Raw genomic sequence first — 23769 nt, forward strand, 5'->3', positions numbered from 1 at the left:
TGTTTAAGGATTGTAGAATGCTAGCCACCGGGCTCTCTGCTTTTTTGCGGACAGAGATATGCCCATCTCCCAGTAGGAAAAAGAACTGGTTGCCTACCCATCTAAGATACCCTGGGCCTCTTTGTCAACTGAAGGCACATATCTGAAGCCCTCTGTTTGTAATCACTTAAAAACAAAAAGTAACTGGAGTCCAGAGTCTAAGGACTTTCACCTGATTACTGCTTCAGGTGCAATTTCGAGAATCTCATCGTCACTGTTGTTTTAATTCTAAAAGGCTGGAGACCAAGATTTCTGGAGCGGGAAGCAAATATAATCTGATTCTTATCTGTAGTAACACCAGTCCTGTGGCCTGTGAGGATCAGCAGAGGATGAATGTGGAAGCACTTTGAAAAAATCCACGAGGTACATATTCTTTACTCAGACTCCATCTGGCCTTGCAGGAAAAAGGTGTTCTAGATATGTGAATATTGCAGATAAAGGACACCCAAAGGATCCTCTGATGACCAAAATCTCTGAATCTCCACCTCTTTAATGGAAGCTTTAAAGTGTCCTCTTCCCTACCTTCATGAGCAGAACACTCCAAGCACAATTCACCTTTTCTTGGTGACTGAAGGGTATCACTTATGAGGAAGAGTTCCTGTTTTGCACTGTAAAACAATATGATCCTTAAGTGACGGACGCAGGTTTTCACGCCCCCAAGTCCCAGAGTGCTCCATGCCTGCAGTGTTCCTGAGTTGGGGGCTCTGCTTTCTCTCAAGGACTATTAAGACTTGCAGGGTTGCCAGCTAAACAAGCTGCCCTACTCAGCCTTCCGGGTGGTGGCTCTGCAGCTTCCCTCCGGGACTCCTGTACCCCCTGGCTGTTTCCAGCACCTGCCCATGCTTCACTTCTGCTGCCTGCCTGCTCCTCTTGCCCGTCCTCACTGCAGCTTCTAAAATACCTCCCCACTCCTTGACTGTAATCTAAGGACACGGGATCAACCAGTCAAACGGGTTTGGGGACAGTGCCACGTGGAGGTGAGGAACAGAGGCCAAGGACTTACGGTACTTGGGTTTAATCCTGGATCCTCCATCTTTCACCTATTACAAGTTTAGTTTCCTCATCTCAGCCTCAGTTTTCTTCTCTATAAAATGGAGATGTGAATAGCACCTGGCTTCTGGGTTGTTGTGGGCATTAGATGAGTGAATCTACCTAAAGTTCAGAGCACAGAGCCTGACATAGAGAATGCTGGTTACTCTGAATGCATCATTGTGGCAGAATTTCATGGAGCTCTGAGACTTCCGAATGCTTCTGGAAAGCTGGCTTAATCAAAAGTATGCCTGATGAATAACATCTTGCTGCATTCTTGTGGTAACTATTATATTGTTATCCTGATTAATTAAGATGCTGACTTGAAACTGAAACCGTTGCGACCATGTGGTCAGCCAATAGGAGCCTGATTTCAGGTTTTGTCACTGAATGGACCCAGGGCAGCCCATTCAGAGTGGCCAGCCTTCTTGACAGATTATGAGAGGCCTCCTTAAACCAGGAAGGGGAGATGCTCACCCACAGACACTTCTGTGTCCAGGCAGAGGGTGTGCCCAGAGGTCCAGGAACCTTGCGAGACGTTCTGTCAGCAATTCTAGAGCTGCAAGGAGCAGACTGCCGCTCTGGGAATGTGTCAGGGAGCAGGTGCCCGGGAAAGTCTCCAGAGGAGACCAACCTATGGACCAGAGGGCTCCCAGGTCCAGGGCTCTGAAAGCCTTAGTGTTCCTGTTCAGAGCTGACTCACGTGTTGAGTATTACCACATGCCAGGCTTCGAGCTGGGTGTTTTACACGCCCTCTCTCCTTGGGACTGAGTCAGGCCAAGTCATGGTCTTCAGAACAACTTTTCTCTCACAACAGCGGCTGCTGTCACTTGACTTCTTTGCGTTGATACCACCAGGAAGATAACTTTTCCGGTGGCGCAAATGACTGTGGGCAGTTACTCTGCTTGAGGAGGGGCCTTCACGGTCTAGTCCTCACTCCCCACTTCAGATTCCTGGGGGGACTTTCACTTGCTGAGGTTTGTTCCTAACCTCTGGGAGAAGAAAGTGGAAACACATCTTTTAAAGGTTCAGAGCTCTGGCTTGTGCTGGTTCAAGCTCATTCAACGTATGTCCAATGGGCAGTGCTGGGAAGATGGGAGACAGGCTGTGCCTGAGTTCTGGTCCTGGTTCTGATATTACCAGTAAAGTGACATTGTATGAGTCACTTAATACCTCTAGGCTCTCTTTCCTCATCTTTAAAAGGAAAGGGTTGGAGCAGTTCTAACATTTGACAGTTCAGTTCAATAATTCCAGCTGTGATAGGCACCAATAATGATCGCTGTAATGGCAGCACCGTTATTCAGCACTTGCCACGTGCTAAGCATTTTACATAAGGGGTCTCATTCTACCATCACAACAACTGTGAGTCGGTACTATTACCTTCATTTTTCAGATGGGCAACTAAAGTTTAAAAAGGTGAAGTTGCCCAACATTATGCATCTAGAAAGTGCAGAGCCGGGACATCCAAATCTATGTCTCGAGTGGGGGTGATGAGGTTGATTTTTTCAATGCTTTCCTTCATGATTCACATATAAACACAGGGGCATTTTCTTGTGTTGGAACACAAAAACGAAAACCCCTCCACCCTCCAGGCAGCTAATCAGAGGCTTACGTGGTCCTGCTTATCATTTTTACCCGTGATGGAAGACACTAGTTTTCTGTGTGGCCTTACCCTGGCAAAAGGCATGATGCTGTTAAGGTCTCTAATAGGCCACCCACCATGGGAAAGGGCGAGGACGGAAGCAAGTCTTCTTTTCACCCGGTTCTGAAGACTAAAGCTACGGCTCCTGCATTGATCAGGCTACGCCGGGAGGTGGGGTAGCTCTTCCCAGTTTATGTGGTGAATGAAAATGAAGCTCAGTCTTTCTCCTTATGCGTGACTTCCCCCCAGCATTAATACCCCTGGAGATCTGGGAAAGGCTATTCAAAGCAGCTGACCTGTCTCGAGCAGAGCAGAAACAGATTACCCCCTCCCCCATGGAACAAAGGTAGCAGAGTGTGTCACCCACGAGCAGGTCACCAGGAGCATTTAGGTGTAGGCCTTGGCATGGCTGGTGTAGACTTGAAAAGGAAAGTGGGCCGAGGAAATAGCCAGTGAGGCTCCATGGTGTGAAGGTGGCCATTCTCAGGGCTACTCAGTGCCCCTGCCACATGCTCCCTCTACCACTTTTCACCTCATCTGCGCAAAGGCCCCAAATAGGCAGGCTTTATATTTATAGCTAAGTAGATAAATTGAAAGGAAAGTATCTTCCATCTCCTCTATTCTCAAATAATCTGTGGTTTAAACAGCTAAGTGCCTTTTCCATTCATAAAGGGAACAGCAGACATGGACTGCTCAGTCCGGGAATTAGAACCAAAGGGAAGTATATTTTTAGTCTGTACTTGTTGACATATATTTTAAATCAAACTCACATTACCCTGAGCCATTCAACACTGAGCGAAGGCCGAACCTGAAATCTTCAGTCCGCCTGCCACAAACTGCGACCGGCTTGAGAGGCCAGACAAGCACTGTCCGCAAGGCCACTTTGTAAGTTGAAAGCGCACGGTCTGTGAATCTTCCTGCTAATCCTGCTGCCAAGCCCTTCCCTCTCAAGGGTCTCGCCACGCACTCCTCAAGTACAAGGACAGGCACCCGCCTGGGCAGGAGGGGTTGGATGAGCTGGCTGGCAGGAGACAGGTGGGCCTAGGCATCTCTTGGTGAACCCCAAACCAATGGATTCATTCTCGTCCATTTGACCCTCTGCCCAGCCAGGCCAAGGACCTTCACTTCAAGGCTCCCGAGGTGGCCTCTTATCCACGTGGCCAGGTTCATTGGAGCCAGAAAAAGAATAAAGCCAGGAAGAGCAGAGAGAGTAAATAAAATAAATGGAAAAATCAAGACCTTTTCCTTGGTCCTGCTTACCCGCTAAGAACACCGAGAACCAAGTTAAGTACAAAAAATGACCCTATGATGATTAGTGTAACAAAATAGATCCAGGGCCAGTCCCTTCCTACGGCATCATTGACCTGGAAGAACGGAATGATAATTAGTGCCGCACACCCAGCAGCCGAGCACGGCCAAGCGCCCCGCACCGGCTCCCAGACACCGACTCCAGCCGCGCTGGGACCCGGACCCTCTGGGTGCAAATTGGAGGCCAAACAGCCTGCCCAGCCAATGGGTCAGAGTTTGTGGTTGAAGAAAGCCTTTTTTTTTTTTTTTCTGATTTTCCTGGGCCTGTTAGGGTCCTGTCCCTGAGGATCCTGGTGTTGGATACAGTGGAACCTGGGACCTTGCTCGGCTGCATTGTAAAGAGGACATAGAAACGGTCAGCTTACCCGCTCAACACACCGAGAACCAGATTTAGAACGAAAAAGGATCCAAAGATGACCAGACTGACAAAATACACCCAGGGTAACTCATAGCCCATAGCGTCCTGCATCTGGAAAGATGAAGGAAAGTTAGGAAAGAGAGAAAGCAGAATCGAGTTAAAGTGAGGAGGCAGGTAGAGAGGGGTGTGAACAGAATCTGGAGGAGACGAATGGGGCTGAACTTGGTTTCGTCTGTGTGGACGAGGATCCACCGTTACTTTTGGGATCATCTATACTCAAAATATGTCCCCGTGACCTTGAACTGGAAGGGACCTTAGTAGGCTCTCCTCAAGAGGAACCTTGTTTGGCTTTCTGTGCTGTTTTATTTGCTGGAACAGAAAAGTTTCCTCAATGTTTTCTATTTACTTTTCTAAGAAGGTGGATCACCTCATTTATCTTCAGCGTGGGATGGTTTTAGCTCAGCTCGGTATTACGTGGCCATAAATCTTCCATTGCGCCTGAGGCACCCTGACCTTGCTGGCGGAAGTTCCTCACCTCTTACTGATAGAGCCAGAGGTCCGGACCTTTCTCAGATGTGTGGGGAAGGAGACCTTCCTAAGGGGCTTGCCACCTGGACCTGAGCCGCGCCCAGACTTTGGAGGCAAAACTCCAGTGCTCCACACGCACTGCAGGCCACAGGCCAGGAAAGGCAGGTGTTTTGGTTTATGTGTTCAGAGAATAATTCCTGCACCTGCAACCACAGCCTGGCTGTACCCAATCCTCAGCCTGGAAACTGGGGCCTGTGACTGACTGGATGACGGAGACACTCTGAGAAGGGGTGCAAGCCCTTAGAGTAGCTGCAGGCAGTGTCTTGCACATGCTAAGTACTCAGTACCTGTTTGCTGAGTGAATCAATGAACTTTATATGTGCTGGAGCTGGCTCCTATGGGCTTTGGAGAGCCACTGTGCATCTCTTCCCAACTCTATGTTCAGTGACTTCATCATGGTAGCTTGAAATTGGCCATGGTGTACAGAAATTGGCAAAAAGTCCTCCCTCTACCTTTTGCCGCTAAGAGCCGGCTATTAAACATTTTCCAGCACAGTGCTGGCTACAGGGTGTCTGTGAAGACGATGGGAAGTATCACACAGGAACTCTATTGTGATTTAGTTCTCGTGTATTTCTTCCTATGCTTTCTGACCAGACTAGATAGGCTTTAGTCTTATCTTCCTAAAATAAACCCCAACTCTGTCCTTATGAAATTAGCTCACAGGAATCCAAAGTCCTAAGTACACAGGCTGCCCGAATGACGCGCATCAGTGGTTCTCAGAGCGGTCCCGTGGATCGGCAGCGTCGGCATCGTCTGGGAACTTGTTTAGAAATGCTCACATACGGGCCCCACCCTGAAACCCCAGGGGTGGGCCCAACAACCCATGTTTCACAGGTGGGTCTGAAGCATGCTCAAGTTTGAGAACCACCGATTCACGTTATTGTCTCCATGCTCCCAACTTCAAATAGAACAACACGACAAGTACTGCGATTCGGCACACGCCTCTGCTATTTTGCACAGCAGTGCTCCTCAAGGTGTGGTCCCAGGACCACCAGCATCAGAATCATGTGGGAAACTGTTAACAAAGCAGATTCCTGGGCCCCTCTCCAAGAACTCAGTGAGCCTCATAACTCTGCGTATTAATCACCCAGGTGAGTCTGAAGCATGCTAAAGTTGGCTGGCTATTGCCAGGTGTCACAAATGAGTTACAGGGCTGCTGAGATAGTGCCGCCCTTGGCCCTCGGGGCTTCTCAGGCTCTGAGAAACCTTAGCCACGTACCTACGGATGCTGGACAATTATTACGCTCTCTGTGTGCGGTGAATAAAAAAGCCTGAGAGGCACTGAGAGACCTGCCCTGTCTGCCTAGTTTGAAGTGCGACAGCCCAATATTCCTTCCCAAATCTTTTGATAGTTATCTGGGGTTACCAGACCTTGGTAGAGGAATTTACGAAATGTAGTCGTGGTGCAGACTACAAAAACCACGTCAAGGGCCTGGGGGTTGTTAGTTTGAACTGAGTCCGTGAGGAAGAGAAGAGTCCCCAGCATACGTCCACTTAACTGTGTCATGATTAAACTCAACTCAACGCGCACTCATCGAGCGCTCCTGCAGACCTGCCCTGTTTCTGACAGTGCGCGTCACTCTCTGCAGAATTTACTCATTTCTTATGTGTCGTTTGTCTGTAAGCTCCACGAGGACAGGTATTTTGGTCTGTTTTGTTCACTGGCATGTCACGAGTGCCTGGAACAGTGCCTTGTACATGGGCAGTACTCAGTAAATGTTTGTTGAGTGAATAAATGAACTTGATATGTGGGGACAGGTAAGTAAAAGGTGACTGTAATACCAGGTTGCAGACACAGCGGTAGGAGTAAACATGTGGGTTTCAGAAGCACAAAGGGAAGGGTGGCCATAGGATGCTGGAGAGGTGCAGGCAGGACTAGGTGAACACGGCATCGTGGGACCACTGAGGCAACAGGAGTGCAGGGGCTGGGAGGAGGCCAGAGGCCGTGCGACCCTGTGACAGGAATGGGGGTTTCCTAGGAACTTGGCAATTTTTAAAAATAGAGCCTGCAGCTGTAAAGCCATCCTGGCCCTGGGACGGAGGATTTTCCCAGCGGCTGAGTACTAAAATATCCAGCAAACAGCAGCTGTTAGGGGAGGCAGGGCACAGAGGACCGTGAGTGTCAGACCCTGCCCCATCATGGGGCGCCAGGAGCCTCCTCTAACCAGACGGTGATGGTCTGAACCAGGCCGCGGCCGGAAGTCCGGTCAACGTTTTCACCACTGGGAGAACACCAAACCGCACAGGACAATCAGGGAGGACTGGGGAGACGAGGTCAGGGAGAGGAAGGTGCGGGAGCCACAGCCCGCTGGCCAGCCACGGGCTGCGTCATGACGGTGACAACGGCCAAGGATACCAGGGTCTGTATGCCACATTTTATTACAGGAACTGTGATATAACCCTTTGCTATTCTCAGCAGCAGTCATGTTAGAGTCCACGTTTGTTCAACAAGTATTTACTGAGTGCCTACTATGTGTAAGACTTTGTGTTCTGTGCTACAGCGAAAGCAACAGGGTTGAACACAGCCCTGAGATGGGAGAAGACACACATGGGGAGGCTCCTATGGAAGCCTGGGTCACGTGAAGCCTTTGAGTGTCCTTCTAGCTTTTCTTCTCAGGTTAAATTCTGCCAATGAAGTCCCCCCCTCTCCCCTAAATTAGTGCCTCCTCACCCTTTTGGGGCAGTGGGCAGGGCAGGAAGAGCACATGAAAACTAGGGACGCTCAGCAGAGAAAGGGCACACGGAGCACTCTGCATGCAGCCTCACCGTGCACTGACCCCGTGTCATGACCGGCCTGCTCATTCTGTGCTAGCCCAGGAAAGCGCTTTCCCAAGTGTGGCGAGTGGATCAAGAGCGGCAGCTGCGGTCTGCGCTGAGCGAGGTCCCTGCTCCACCCTGGGTCACAGATCTCCTCTCCCTCAGGACAGCTCCAGGAGGCGGTGGCATGCTTGCCACAGTTCACCCTCACGGAACTGCCTCTGCAGTCTGGCAGATGGTGAGTGGGAGGGAGGGCTAGGTGATACTTAACCAACCTCCCTGAAATCTCTCCTGACTAGTTCCTCATACCCCCTAAATTTTATGAACATTTAACCTCACAAAAAACATAGTCCTCCAGGCCACACATCTCTGATGAGTCAATAACCCCATGAGCCTCCAAGATTTCCTTGGGCCCTTGTTTGGGTGTCCTTTCCTCTGTGCCACACCAAGGTGAGTGACTTCCAGCATCATTAAGGACCTCAAATGAATGGAGCTATAGACCTCATGACCTATAGCTATCCCATAGATATCCTCATGGTAACCCCCATGACCCATTGATAACCTCCTGACCCATAGACATCTCATGAATAGCCAGAGCCGTGTCCAGGAGACTCATGGTCTCTCCCCTCTCCCTTGTTTTCCTATGTTTCTGCTTTGCTCGCTTCCTTGGCGGTGGGCTAGCTCTTTCAGAGGTTCAATGTGGGGAATAGCAGGTGGTGGGGGGGGTAGGAAGTAGGAGGGCATATGAGATTAACGAGCTTCCAGTGGGGTCCTAAGAGCCCCATCGCTCCCTGGGTGAGCAAGGCTCAGCAGCCCCCAGAGGGGGATTTTCTGGTCTGTCTGGCTGTGGCCTGAGAGGCAAGCACCCCTTTTGTTTTCTTTCTCACTTTCTCCTCTTTATTCTAGGCCACCTACTTTTGGGGGCAGACTGGGTAGAGAGCATACAATGCTGGGTGGCTCTGAAGTAGGACAGTGCCTGGAGTGACGAGATTGATGTCTTAAATCAGCTGGAATGGAGCTATTAAGAAGAGAAAGAATAAATAAAGTCATATTTTAAAAAAATGACCCAGATTGCTGACTCCCTTATTTAGAGGTGAAAAAAGGATAAGTCTTCTCAAACTATTCAAGCTAGATGTTTCTTAGGCCTATAATAAAGGAAGCTTTGTGACTTTCCTAAGGAAGGCACATAGAGAGGCATCTTGATGTCCACCATCTGCAGCCATCGGGCCTCTAGGCCCTGGAACTAACCTGATGACCCCAGTCTTTGCAGAAACACATACCTTCCTATTCCTGGAATCTGTGGACAGAGCAAAGGGAATATTGAATGAAAAATACAGAAGACCCTTCTGAAACTGATGTCTAATTCCTTGAGGGGAGCCCCAACCTTAACTCTCCAAATCCAACATACATTTTTCCCCAAAAAGGAGAAATAGGAGCAACAGCACCCCCTGGCCCCTATTCCCTCAAGGCTACTCTCGATCCTAGCTGATTTCCGCAACTTTTCAAGCTGTGGCACTTCCTCCTGGAAGGTTTGTAGCATAGGCACTGTGGATCTAAAAAGACTATACGGTTTCAACAGATGCCAAGAGAGGCTGTCCGGAACGCCAAGCGAGGCAGGAGGCATAAACCCAGGAAAGTCACAGCACTTTACACAGTGTTATCAGAGGACAGGGTTCGCCGCTGCCATGAATGCCAGTGCCCAGGGCAATGGCTCGATAAATCTGTGATTGCTCAAGACCTTTGTCACCTTGCTTGCTGGGACATGGGGTGGTCCACCCATAGGTCACAGAGGGAGCAGCAAGTCAGAGAGCAGGTTTCACCTGACTGCTCTCCACCCCTGCGCCTGCTTAGTTGTGCATGGGAGTGCCTCAGGGCACAAGTAAAGGTCTGTGTCGGGGAAGACACTAACAGGCTCCTAACACGAAGGCAAGTCAATAAAATTAACTCCTTCATCTGTTTTTAAAAAATCCCTGAACTCAGACGGGATCATGCACTGGCGTCCTGGGGGAGGTTAGGAGCTGTGGAGAGTGGAGTGGTGGCCCCACTATGAACACCTGTGTAGGGGACAGCGGGCTCACAGCCAAAGGAAGACACACTTGTTTGTCCTGAGCAGCCACCGGGCATGGGGTCCACCACGGGCAGGTGGCCTTTCAGACGCCTTGGACGACAACACTTTGGGGCAGCCAAGCTATTTCTTGGGTCTGCTGAGAGAATCTAAAACACAGTTCTCTCCAATCCCAAACTGTTAGAAAGCTTGCTTTCCCCAGGGTGGGGGCGGGGGGCGCCTTCTCTCTTGCTCCTCAAGGCCAGTGGAGCCCCAGCTCCTCCTGCGGTGCTCTGTGCGTGTGGAGCTCTCCTCCTCTCACTGAGCCCTGCCCTGATGCTGAGTCGTGTTTCTGCGTGTCCCCTCTCTCTTCAGTTAGCTCCTAGACTCCTTGAGGGCAGGCCACCTGCTCTCCATCCCCCACCCCAGGCCCTACTCAGTCCTGGGAACATGGTAACCGCCAAATAAATGTTTGTTAAGCTGAATTATGGAATAATAAGAACTCATCTAATATCAGAGAAATGAATAATACCTAATAAGTAAACGAATAATAGCTTTGAGAGATGCTATTCTTAATATGTTTATAAACCACTAGTTTACTGTTTAGATAACAGGTTCTCTGTTTAAAGCAGCACAGACACAAGGTGGCTAACACTCTAACTGAGGCAGATTAAAAGTTAAGAACCACATGGTCCTGCAGAGGACCTCCCACTTCCTCTGCACTGATGCCTGTGAAACAGCCCAGGAGGTGGCTTCTGGGTCACTTGAGGATTTTTCTCAGCTCTTCACCTAGAATGACTACTAGGTCATCAGTAGAATTCAGCTCCACCATTTCTGCTTTCTTGATGCTTTCAGAGACTCATTTGGTATATTCTGTAGTGAAAAGAGTCAGCTTTTTGAAGAAAAGATGGAGTGGGGAAAAATAGGGCAAAACCTTAATTCAACCTGCTTGGATGCAAAAGATCTTTGTCACAATCAAGCACTATTTCAGCAGCACCACGACCAGCAATGAAGGACTATCTTGTGTGGGTGGGTGCGCGCGCGCGTGTGTGTGTGTGTGTGTACAAGTTTAGTAGAAATATCTTCCCAGCATGTCCAGACATGTAAGTAGGGTGACAAGACAGAGTATGTTGCTGACAACTGACTTATAAAAGGTTAAACATTAGACTTTTGTTCCCAAAGTCTTCTGCTGAACCAAAACTAATCCAGATACTGCAGGATACACTATTTGTAATTCTGAAAATCTTTTTTATGTGATTTCTCATTAAGTGTTCTTTTTAATCTTATTTTTAAGCTGAGTTTCTATTTTTTTAAATCAGTAGAAGAACTGATCATGGAGAAACTAACTGCGGGGCAATGGGTGGTGTCAGGAAGGAGACCCCAATATGTTGGTGGTAGGGTGGGAAGAGGTGTGAGTCCAGGACAGCAGAGACCAGAGTGATTTTACTGTGCCGCATAGGAGGCAGCATTCTCGGGGGCCCTCGGTCAGAAGGGCACTGGGTGAGCAGAGGTCAACAGAACCCTCTGATGAAGAACTATCCAGGCATCTAGATTCCTACAGAGCTTGAAACATGTATTTTTGCATGGTGCCTACTCCAACTGCTGCCTCCCGTTCCCACCATTCTCACATGCAGCCTTCTCTGGGTGTTCAAACTGTGGTTCTGTGCCATGTCGTTCTGCTTCCCATGAGCATGGGGCTATCTCAAGTGCTGGGCATAAAGTCAGCACTGAACAGATAGTTAATTGATTGATGTTGTGATCTGGCTACAATGTGAAAGGGATAACGCTCAGAGTTTCAAACTGATGCTAGTTCTCAAACCATGCCTAAGAATCCTACAGATCATCTTGATTTAGCAGTCTCTTATATCTTCAAGAAGGCACATGCCACAGCCATACGAGACAAGTAGTCTTAAATTATAGGCAGCAGGCTAGAGATGTTTGGTTAAAAAAAAACCTGAAAGGAGAAATAGAAACCAATGGTAATGACACACAACATTGGTTCTTTCCTCTCTTGGTGCTTCACTGCTTCTAAAGGAAGCCAACACTTTTTAGTTGATCACTTCTCCCTGTTTTTTAAGAGGCATGGACATTCTGATAGTAAATGGAGAGACATGGCTTAAGAAGCCATTTCCCAAGGAAACCACACCTCAAACTTGAGTTCTGGCTTAGTTTCCAAATCCCCAGTGTCTTCACCCCTTACCTTGTCATCTGCAGACTTGAACAGGGCATTGGACAAAAGCAAATTGTTCAGCTAGTTGAGGTCTCAACCCAATGTATGGCCAATGGCTTTAATGGCTGAGGAAATGTTCAAGTATTACTTGACCAAGTTTGACTTGTCTTTTAGCCCACTAACTCTACAAAATAACAATAATAGGATGAAATAATGGATGTCAGGGAAAAAGAGAAATAGACTTGATATCATCCACGGTAGGAGGCAGGTGTCTACCATTTGTTACTGGGGACCTCCCTAGTCCCTTCTATCCAGGTGATATCTAGTGATTGAATCAAGTATTTCTTTAGCACTTTAATGATTGATTCTCTCCCCAGGAACATCTAACTAGCTATTTGGTAGTTCAGAATGAACCCAGCTCTTGGGTTTCCATTCATTGCTATACTTGAATATCTTGGTCGTTCCTTCCCATGTCCATTAGACTTGCCCCTTGGACTTGAAGGGAAACCCATTCTTCTGAGTGGAAGATCCCACTTCCTTAATTTCCATGGACACTCTCTCCTAGACTGGTTCAAATCCAGTGGCATTCAAGCAGTACCATGGCGATTCATTAGGTTAGACTTCTAGGTGTTTTCAAACTCCAGTTTGGACATCATAATCTCCTGGGGAGCTTTTTTAAAATGCAGATACTGGGGCCTAACTTTGGAACTTATAATTCAATGACTTGGAGGAAAGTCTGGGCATCTTCATAGTTAGAAAGCTTCATGTTTTATGCTAATACACATTGAGATTTGAGAGTCTGTGGGTTTAGAGATAGAGGCCTAGAGGCAAGGAGGAAGAATGCTGAAGGGGGAAGAAAAAAGAGGGAGAGGGAGGAAGAACGAAGAAAGGAAGAATGGCCATAGGAAGAATGGCCATAGAAAGCATGGCCACAGAACGGTCAAAGCAATTAGAGAAATTGTTTGGAAGCAGGAGCATTGGGCTGGGAGGTGCTTGCATCATGAATACCATCATGGATACCCAAGTAGGAGGCTCTGTTTCAGCCTTAAGGGTGTGTGTGTGTGTGTGTGTGTGAGTGCATGCACACACACACACACACACAACATGGCCATTTCAGAAAGGTGCTGGGAAAGTCAGAGAGAGGCAGGTCCCACGAGCCTGGACTGTTCCTTCACCTCTGACACTTACTTTTCCATTCCCAGCCCGAGCTCTATCACACACACGCCAGGGGAGAAAGCACAACACAGCTGCCGAAAATTGGTAGTTGCAGTTGTGTGCTTCTTCTCATTCCCCACTCCGGCTGTCATTGTGGCAGTATTTCTTTGGGTCACATCTGGCTGGTGGGTTATCAATGACTTGTGGTGGTGGAGAGGGAGGGAATGATGAAGGAAGATCACAAATATACATCAGGGCCCTCAGCAAGGTAAATTATACCAATTCCCCCCACCCCCATACCCACCCACCCACTGCCACCCTGTGCTCAATTTGCTGCCACGGAAGGCATTTCCATGGCAACTTAAGGCATGGGTTTGAAGCTCATGAGATCAGGCTCCAAAGCAGTTGGACAGAGGCACGTGTTTTATGGCCCATAGGCAGAAACTGCCCCTTTGCTGCAGGATGTTTCTGTCCTTGGTTAGTCAGAGGGATCCATCCAAGGCAGATGGACCAGTTAGGGCCACTTGGGAATTTGATCAGCTTTGTTAAACGAAATAAATTTGTCTGAGTATAATAAGTTCAATTCAGGCAAGTTTCAAGCAGTCATTTGCAAAGAGGTATAAATGTCATAGCAACACTGGGTTTCAGTATGTTGACTCTAAGGGAAAAACCAGGAAAAGGGGGTCTTTGAATCAGTAGGACATGGTGCTTATAAAAAACTTAGAAGATACATGGGACCAGCCCCGTGGTGTAGTGGTTAAGTTCTGCACACTCCACCTTGGCAGCCTGGGTTTGGAGGTTCAGATCCCAGGTGTGGACCTACACCACTCATCTGACATGCTGTGGCGGCAACCCATATACAAATAGAGGAAGATTGGCACAGATGTTAGCTCAGGGCCAATCTTCCTTAACAAGAAGAACAAAAAAAACAAGCCAAAAAAACTTAGAAGCTATAATACCCTGTATCACATCTCTGTGCTGTTACAAAACTCTTCTGATTCAGGAAGAAGTCAACACCTCTTTTGGTGTTAGTTCCTATCTGGCAGCTCTGCTCGGTGGGAAGGCATTCACTTCCCTCTCACTCTTCCCTGCTTTAGTGTGTAGACACTATTCCCTAAGCAGGCTCTTAGATTGTTTTCAGGATGGCCAAACAAATTTGACTATCTGCAAAACTCTGGGTGAGATGGTATTTTCACTACTGGCAACAAGCGTTTTTCGCCCAAATGCTGGAGAACAACACTGGATTCTGGCAAGTCATCTCTGATGCTGAAGTAGGAGATACTATAAAGAATCATATTTCCTAGAGTTTTTACAAATAATGGACTCGACTCTGCCAAAATGGAGACAGCTCAAATATGGTGTATGTCTTTGCCTATGGGATAGGCTGTATAAAAATCTGGCACTTCAATGGCTCAAAGATTGGCAAAATAGCGTTGGCTGCTGGATAACAGAAGGGGCACCTTTAAAGTAAAAGAAGATTTACTGTCAAGTGGTTGACAGTTGAGAGGAGGTATTTCTAAATACACATCACATAACCAGCAGAGTGTTCTGTCAGCAGTGAAAATGATGGTAATGTATTTGTCTGATGGACTGTTCAAAATATGATGAGGTAAGATTAACATGAGAAATAAAAATGTAATAGCATGCCATAATGCTACAAAATTCAATAAAAATGGGGGGGGTTTTAGTAGACCAGGCCTGACTTTTCTCTTTAACCCTAAAAGTTAATAACTGTGCCCTCTAGCTCTCTTTTGGGGACAGAGGCAAGACAAGGACACGAACAGAAGGAACCCTATGCTGGGAAGAGGGGTCGAATAGAATCTTGTGTCAGGTTTGGCCAGCTCATTCACAGAGCATCTGTGGTGTGCTAGTATTTCTCACAACGGTAGGACAAGCTGAAAGACGACATTTCTCTTAGGTTGGTGGGTAGAAAGGGAGACCCATTAGGGTGAACATTTCATGCTTTGTTTCTCAGGCAAGACCTGGAATAAATCAGACACTCACAACCATTCTATTAAGGTGTGTACGGGACCACAAAATCACGGGGAAGATGGAAAAGGGAGATGTCGAGCAAAGGTTCGCAGCCTTCTGGACTCCCTGCCTCTGCCCATCTCAAGTTACGTACCCAGTACAGCACGTCTGTCCAGCCCTCCATGGTGATGCACTGGAACACTGTCAACATGGCGAAGGCAAAATTGTCAAAGTTGGTGATGCCATGCTTGGGCCCGTCCCACCCGGGCTTGCACACAGTGCCATTCTGGCACTGCCGCCCGTGGCCTGTCTCCAAAGCGCAAGGAGAAGGATCATCTTCTGCTGGAACATCTCAAATGGCCAGGGAAAAAGAGAAGGAGGCAGTGAGGAGGGAGAGGGATGGGCAGAGAAAGAAGAAGAGAGAAGTTAGAGAGAAAAGTGGTAGGATGAGGCTGATGGTACAGGCAAAACAGCCATAGCAATGACAATGCAGACCCAGTTTTCATCAGTTTCCCCAGATATGAATTAAACAACATAAGATACTAGGTATTCATTTTAGGCTGCCATCGATTTAGAAGGTCAGTATTTTCAACTAATTGCAAGACTGTATTTTAACCTCAGTAATTGATTTCAAAGACAGTAGGGCTAGTGCTGTAACATGTCAGCATCATAGTTAAATGACAAACCAGAAAATAATGATGATGTAACCACTTTGAGTGGCAAACATTCTGGAAAATGATAGGAAGTCTGCATCTTCTTCTTTTGGTGGTAAAGTATCTATAGACACTTTCTTTGGAATACCAAAGTTTAGAGTGAGGGCAATACTGATTGGAAAGATTCTTTCATATAGTTAGCCAACAGATCCCCTCCAGTAATACTCTCTGGCTTTATATAGATTTACTACATATTACCAGGGATGCAAGTCACTTTATGGTGGAAGCCTTATTTGGACGAAGGACAAAAATTCTGACTGTAGCAGAAAAGTATCAACTACACACTCTTCATACAACCCCTCAGTACAAACACTACTGGCTATATTTTAGGCATGCCATGTGGAACCTGGTGGCACTGCCCTTTGCTCTCCAGCACTAATATCTTTCGGAAGATAAGAATCATCTTCTGCCCTCTAATCAGGACAGACTAGCAGTGGGTGACAGGGAGCGGACTCCCTGGGTATGGACAGGGCTTTTTCAGGAAACAGTATAACATATCTACTGTGGCCACAGACAATGCCTGGGCTAATTCCACATGCCAGGAATAGCTACCAGACAATTAATGAGTTAAGATGTGATTTATATTTTTGGTGTAGAAATCAGTGGTAAACTGAAGTAAGAGTTGGCTGATGTAAGACTTTCCATTATGGTAAAATACTGAGACGGTCTTGGCCCCAGCTGTGGAAGATAAAAGTGTGGAATTCTCAGAAGTTTGTGAAATTAAGGACAGTGTCTCATGCTTGTAGAAAGTAACAGTAATAAATAGACTAGACTCCAGTTCTAACAAATGACTGCCTCTAACAACAGTGAAAATATGCCCCCAGAGGAAGACTTGCTTGCAGCTCTTCATTTGGAGACAACAGGTCACCCCGGATCTTTCCTTGTTTCACATGCACCAAAACCACCACAAGTGTCTAGTACCTCTGTGTTGAAGCCTATTGGTTGGTTGGCTGCTCTCAGTTTGTGGCTTCAAACTGTTCACTCCCAAGAGGAAGACAGAAAGAGAAATATTAATCCTTAACTAAGAGAGAATTCTTAGGAGAATGGAGTTGAGCAGTATGGTTGAAAATATATGCTGGATTCTGTCTTCTTGGCTTTTTTTCCTTTTCTCTCTCTCTCTTTTTAACAGCTTTATTGAAATATGATTTACATGCTCTCCAATCCATCATGTAAATGTACAGCTCAATTATTCTTAGTAAATTTACATAGTTGTGCAGTCATCGCCACAATCCACATTGAAACACTTCCATCGCCCACAAATTCCCGTAAGCCTGTTTGCATCAGTCCCATTCCTATCCCCAGCTCTAGCAACATGATCTGCTTTCCATCCCTGTAGCTTCTCCTTCCTACAAATTCCATATAAATGGCATCATATAATACGTGGCTTTTTGTGTCCCTCTTCTTTCATCTGGTATGACGTTTTTGAGGTTCACCTGTGCTGCTGCACATATCAGTACAGTCTGTTCCATTTTATTCCCGAGCAGTACATTTCATTGCATGTTGATAACCTTCACCAGCTGATGGACATCTGGAGTGTTTCCAGGTTTGGGCTACTGTGAATGGTGTTGCCTCCCGCTTCTTCTTGGCTTGGTGCTTCAGGCTATGCGAGTCCTCGGGTGACGACTGAGGTGATCACTGGCCCCTGAACCGTGTTAGGGGACAACAGTGTTGTACCACTCAGGGTCTGGGTCCAGGAGGGATCCATTCATACAGTTGAACTCTAGCCACAAGTTTTTGTGACTTCTGAAATTTTGAAATCTTTGGAGATTTGGATGTGAGTTTGAACAATGGGAGGCTATAAAAGAAGGGAAACTAAAAAGTGAATCTCAAACCTCAAGAATACATAAAAAAGTGGATAACAAGCGCCTAAAAAATTGAGAGTTGATAGACTGGAAAAGCAAGAGCCAAACAGATCGTAAATTCTGTTGGGTTGTTGCCCATTCTAGTGACTGCTTTCTGGAGTAATGTGCTCAGTCACTGTGATAAAAGTGCCAGAATGATATGGAAGACGGGACAAAAAGAGAAGGTGAAAACATAAAGGGGAAACGTGCATTCGTTCTCTGCTGCTTTCCTTTTTAGTGCAATAAGGACGCTGTTTTTCTGGCACTGTGGCTGCTTATCCGACAGCTTTCCCTACATTCCCAATCCTGACGGAAAAGGTAAAGGCTGCCAAAGTGACTTCTGAGTGTCCTTAAGGAAGAAAACACATTTTGGGGTCTTACAAATACATATGCTGAAAAGAAAACGCATCAAGGGAATGCAATCTCATGAATAAAAGAGGAAGGGACGGGATTCAGGAAGCTCATCTAATGGCTCAAGTGCCGCTCTGCTGTTTTAAATCTGTCTTGAACAACAACAAAAAGGATTTGAGAACAATTAAGAAGCAATGATGATCTGGTAAAAATAGGCATCTATAAAAAGCACTAGAGGGAACACTTGAAACATGTGAACACACACAAGTCAGCAGGTCCTGGCGACATGCACGCGAGAGTGAGGGAAACGAGCTTGCACATGAAAATGTGTTGGTTTTCTTCTGCAGAGTCACGAAGTCCCAGGGAGGGAAGTGGGAACATGAGGTGGGAGAGAGAAACAAGACAGAAGTGAAGAGAGGTAGAGTCATTCTGAAAAGTCCAAATTAAGTTTGCAGTAAAATAACAGAGGCAAAGATGAGGAGAGATTTTAGAAATGCAGTTAATACCAACAAGAACATAATATCTCTGGGGAGTGCCAGTTAGGGGCTCCAAGGAGAAATCACCAAAGACAAAATCAATTCCCTTCTTAGGATCCAACTTCAAGGAGTGAATAGACTGAAAGTGATTTCATTTCTAGGTTTTAGCCAACCAATTCTTTGCCAGACTCAGGGGTAATTATTGTGCTTGGGAGAGCGATTCAGAGTGACCTGGCTCAGAGCGCCATCAAACAGATGGGACGACCAGAAACAAAAGGTACTGGCATATGGTGACGACCTGCACAGGAAAGAGGAAGGCGCCTTGCAGATGCCGCAGGGGCTGGGGAACCGTGCCTTTTCTGAGAAGGCCCCTCCGGGGACTGGAAGGGCAGCCCAGAGGCAGAGGAATGGTTCACCTGGCCAGCCTCAGAGCTCTCTTTATGGATTTTATAGGAAATGTGGCTCAAAATCCATTGCATTCTAAAATCTATAAGCACATAAAATGCACACTCTGAGAAATAATCTCAAAGTGTTAAAAGAGGAATTTGATGTAAATTCCACTAAAAAATTATAACAAGGGCTCACAGGCACTTTTGTATAATCTAAACTTACAGGAAAACATGGTAATTCAATCCAAAGTCTGAAATTAAAAAAAAAAATCACCCATTCCAAAGGTGGCACAATTCTCCAAAACCTGTGGGGATTAGTTTCAAAGACTGCAGATTTTTGACCTTTTACTCTGTGGCTGCACTGAGGATGTCCAGAGTCCTGGACACTTTTCCTCCTCATCAGTGTCACCACTGTGTGGGTGGAAGAGGCTCTGATGACAGCAGTATTGTGTTCTGTTGGGAGCAATGGAGTGGGTCCCGGGATTGTCATCAGATAGCAGGTTCAGGAAGGAGGAGATAAGTGAGCTCCCGATTGCCGAGTGTTGAGAGGAAAGGCTTCTGTAGCCAAGTGTCCTCGGCCCCTCTTCCCAGCAGGGAGTCGGCTCCACACAGACGGTGCGGTCACCTTCCCGGGGAAGCTGGCAGTGCTCCTCTCTCTGGAACACTTCTCTTGGTGTCTGTCCTCTCACAGCCTGGTTCTCCAGGCTGATGGTCGTGTCCATGATGGGAGCCAGCTTCTCTTCTGAACTTGGGGGGTATGGTAAAACCCTCCACATAAATAATCCGATGTGTCTTCTGGTAGGAAGCAGGCGATGTCTCAGGTACTGTTCCTGGTCCTATTTACCATCGTAGATGGACAAAAATATAGTTCTAAATTGGCCACTCCAATTGGTGAGGCCAGTTCTGGTCCTTTTGTTAAGAGCAAGGAGGCCACTAAACTCTCACAGGCCTCAGGTGGCCTTTTCACTGGAGCATCCAGCTGCAGCACAGAGGAGAACTTCCCATCCTCTGTCTCCTTGTTTATCATGCCCACCATTTTCTTGCCATTTGAGGCCACTGGAGGCCTGACAACAAAGCCCAGTGAGTTCCAACCAACGTTCAGGGCTGCTTGCTGGCACAGGCCCTTCGAAGATCCTGCCACCAGTTGAAAACACACTTCTGCTGTTTCCCCATAGGATGATAGAAATCATGCGCAGTTTTGGGAGCAGTTCTCTTTAGCCCAGTGGTGTACAGACATTTGGTTGCTGGGCAAGGTTGTATCTTTGGCTGTATGGTGGCATTTTACCATTTCATTCTCCCTCATCTGGTATGCCGCTGGCGGGAGCCGCACGATTGCCCACTGCTGACTTGATGGGGTCTTTGACACTCAACATCCCTGTGACTGCCTGAGGAATTTGGGTCAAATGGGTCATTGATCATTGCAACACAACAGTCCAGCAGCTCTTCAACAGGTCTTAGAACGAGTTCTAACAAAACCACATAATTAACATAAATTTATCGGTTCGGGGCTAGCTGTAAATTGAACTGAACAAAAGGGAGGATTTGAATTAAAGGGGAAAATATTATTCATTGCATTATTTGGTATTTCTTTAAGCAAGGCTGGGAATCTCAGAATTTTAGCTAACGGCAAGACCTTTTGGCTTCAATTTTAAAGAACTTCTATATTTTTTAACACGATAAGTTATTTTATATAATTATGACCCAAGTAATTTGGAAATTCTCTCTAGAGTGAAAAAACAGTCTCCTCTTAAACAGAGTCTCTATCAAAAAAGTAAAAAACAATAGTGTGAGTCTGTGACTATAGGTTTATAGTTTGTTTTTGACTGTGGCCATGTGGCAGTGACCTAAAACCTTGCAAATACCCAGTCAATCCATCCAGTCAAAACAGATCATACAGACCAGGTAATCTATTCTGGTTTCTGAACATAAATAATCCATTTCACTCCTTGTTGTACAGATGCTTTCCCTCCTCACCCTGTAAAGCAAGAGGGGTCAATTTAATTTAATGCCTGGGCTGAATGGGAATGCGAAGCAGTAGATAGCGATGGAGAGAAATGAAGCGCCCTTTAATGCATCAGCCAGATGCTCCCCTTTCTCCACCAAGATGCCAAAAACTAAGATGAAAGATGTTGTTTGAAAAAAAAAATCCACGTAAATTTAACATTGCTAACCCATTTGGGGGGGCGGTATTTTTTCAACAAGTTTTTGTGTTAAACTATTTTATATATTTGTTTAAAAGCCTTGTCAATTTCTGTTTAAATGTTTTTTTAACGGTCAAGCTGAGATTTGAGTAGCTTAAGACAGTAGTTTGTAGCACATCCCACAAGCCAACACTCTAGTCCTACTCAGGGTGGTGCTTAATGAGCCAGTATTGCTTGTTAAATACACTGATTCAGGGAAGGAATTTGGAGAGAGAAGTCTTGGAAAGGAAGGGACAGCTAAAGTCATGAGGTCGACTTAAATCTGGAGGAAGAGAAGTTTTGCTGCTGGAGGGGGATGACTCCATGCCCATGCCCTCCCCCACCCTGGGATGGGGGCCCTGAGGTCCTGCCTACAGATAGAGACACAGAAAATATCAAGAACAGAAGAGCCAAGATGGCCTCAAAGGGTGACAAGAACCCAGGGTTGTGACGGGAGAGCCCAAAGGCTGAGGGCTGAGCCTTTTCTGAAAGGGCTTCTGATGACAAGCCACACTGAAGGACGGATGCAGCAGACAGACACACAGTCACCAGCTTAGTTCTGACTTTTAAAATATTCGAGGTTGGTGAAGTGATGTTTCTCGAATTGCACACCTCATTTAAACAGGGTTTAGTAGTGCTGGACGAGGCTTGCATTTAGCTGTTTTAACTGAGATCTATTTTAGTAAAAACAAAAATTAGAACCAAGAGAAACAGAATACCAATCTCTGCCTCTCGCTCAATCATGGTATGAGGACACGGGTGCTGGAGTGGAAGGGGCCTCCCCAGCACTGCTGGTCATGCGGCGGCAGCACACCAGCCGAATGGAAAGCAGCAAGGAGAGCGTGGAGGCTCTTGCGAGCCGGCCACTCAGCGTCCTCCCTTACCTGCAATGCCCTCCTGGTTGTAGCAGGTCTTGTGCATCTTTCCCATGAAGAGCTCCAGACCGATGATAGCATAGATGATGATGACAAACAGCACTAGCAGAGCAATGTGCAGCAGGGGGACCATGGCCTTGATAATGGAATTCAGAACCACCTGGAGACCTACAGTGACAAAATCATAGACAGTAAGCACAGTGAGAACACCAGCTTCCACTAATTGACCAGGTGCTATCTTGGATGCCATACTGACACGATTTCATGCAATCTTCTTAGCAACTCTACAAGTGATGTTTCTCAAGCCCCATTTCTTTTCTTTTTTTGCTTGAGGAGGATTGTCGCTGAGCTAACATCTGCACCAATCCTCCCCTACTTTGTATGTGGGTCACCACCACAGCATGGCTTGATGAGTGGTGTGTGGGTCCGTGCCTGGGATCTGAAACTGCAAACCCCAGGCCACCAAAGCAGAGCATACAAACTTAACCACTACGCCACTGTGCTGGTCCCTCAAGCCTCATTTTTTAGATGAGGAAACTGAGGCTCAAGGTCAACAGACAGTGAGTGACAGAGTGAGGCTATAAATTCAGGTTGGCTTGACTCCAAATCTCTCTTGGAGGCACATCCAAACAAAAGGACTGGCAGATGCTGTACTTCCAAGGGGGAAGAACACGTTGTTTCATCCAGAACTATCCAATTTTCTAATATCCCATTTTAGACACAACCTCGCATCTGTTTATCCTAGAGCAGTGTCTCAGTACTCACTTTGACTAGAGACGGCCCTGCTAGGACTTAATTATTGCTCAAGGTGGGGTTACTCGAGCCTTATGGTTGACCCATCTGCTATAAACATGGATCACCTTGGTTGTTAGGTATCTGGGACAGTGGGACTTCCTTTGCTGAAACTGACTCACACCTCCAGGATACATCGGCACCTTTTCTGGATTATGTGAGTGGACCTCTCTTCCTACAGACATCTGACCAGGCCATTTCACCTCAGGGCCCAAATCTGAAGAATATTATAGCCTTCCATTCAAAAATCCCATTGAAGGGAATTCATGTTTAATGGGTATGGAATTTTAGTTTGGGAAGATGAAAAAATTCTAGAGATGGATAGTGGTGATGCTTGCACAATCTGAATGTACTTAGTGCCACTGAACTGTACATTTAAAAATGGTTAAATGGTCAATTTTGTTGGTATATATGACCACAATGAAATTTTTTTTTAAAGTACCTGGACTTCTTCAGGAAAAAAAAAAGAGTAAATGAAAAATCCTATTTAGCAATGGGTCTTGTCAGTGCACCCCTAAGGTCTGTAGGCTTGTAGGGTTGTCTTATGGCGAGAAGGACCCCTTTACTTATAAGCTCAACCATAAATAACACCTCAAGAATGCTACTCATGTAAGGGGATGTTGCAGGTTTTCATTTGCAAATGGCAGAGAGGTGTTACCAGCAAGTCACCCCCAGATTACCCCCAGTCCCACGAAAGCTTTCGTCAACAACAAACACAGTGTCTTTACATCCTCGGAGAAAAGCAGGGGAAAGGGCAGGTCTTCCTTCCTTAAGTCTAGGCCAGTCGTACAGAGAATCTTCTCGCAGGCCACCTTTGACACACAAGATAGGATACCCCCACCCCCCGAGTCACACCACACAGGCCACCTTTAGTGTCTCTGACTTGCCCGCCCAGCCGCAGACATCTTCCCACTTCTCTGTGTATTGCGAGTTTCTCTTGTTTTCACCCACTACCCTCTGCACTGGGTGAACAATGGCTGGCCCACCCTCTCCCCAGACCCCAAGGCAGTCACCGGTGCTGTGATCTGGTGGAGTGGTTTTCTCAAGGCTAATTAGAAGAATTCTTCCCAGCTATTAAGCCAAGATGGGGA

General features: G+C 46.7%; 1 protein-coding gene and 1 long non-coding RNA gene across 22 annotated transcripts in view; one reads left to right on the forward strand and one right to left on the reverse strand.

Moving 5' to 3' along the window:
- CACNA1C (calcium voltage-gated channel subunit alpha1 C) overlaps window positions 1-23769 on the reverse strand; it is a 683102-nt gene that overhangs the window by 178425 nt on the left and 480908 nt on the right. For 12 of the 20 annotated variants that reach the window (XM_070495031.1, XM_070495029.1, XM_070495021.1 and 9 more), the window contains exons 6-8: window positions 21896-22054; window positions 15216-15412; window positions 3971-4074 (exon numbers count right to left, since the gene is read on the reverse strand). In XM_070495031.1, the coding sequence (XP_070351132.1) occupies window positions 3971-4074; window positions 15216-15412; window positions 21896-22054 (460 nt within the window). Of the gene's footprint in view, window positions 1-3970; window positions 4075-4383; window positions 4488-15215; window positions 15413-21895; window positions 22055-23769 lie in introns of all 20 variants that reach the window. The other 8 variants (XM_070495030.1, XM_070495022.1, XM_070495024.1 and 5 more) reach the window with 3 other exon arrangements.
- Window positions 4498-13362, forward strand: LOC139041634 (uncharacterized). 2 transcript variants are annotated; one of them, XR_011497143.1, is made up of 3 exons: window positions 4498-7324; window positions 7777-7959; window positions 8628-13362. It is a non-coding gene; the product is annotated as an uncharacterized lncRNA (long non-coding RNA). The 2 variants fall into 2 exon arrangements; XR_011497142.1 differs by having other exon boundaries at window positions 4498-6055.

Source organism: Equus asinus, chromosome 22 (assembly GCF_041296235.1).
Source record: "Equus asinus isolate D_3611 breed Donkey chromosome 22, EquAss-T2T_v2, whole genome shotgun sequence".
NCBI classification, from domain to species: Eukaryota; Metazoa; Chordata; class Mammalia; order Perissodactyla; family Equidae; genus Equus; species Equus asinus.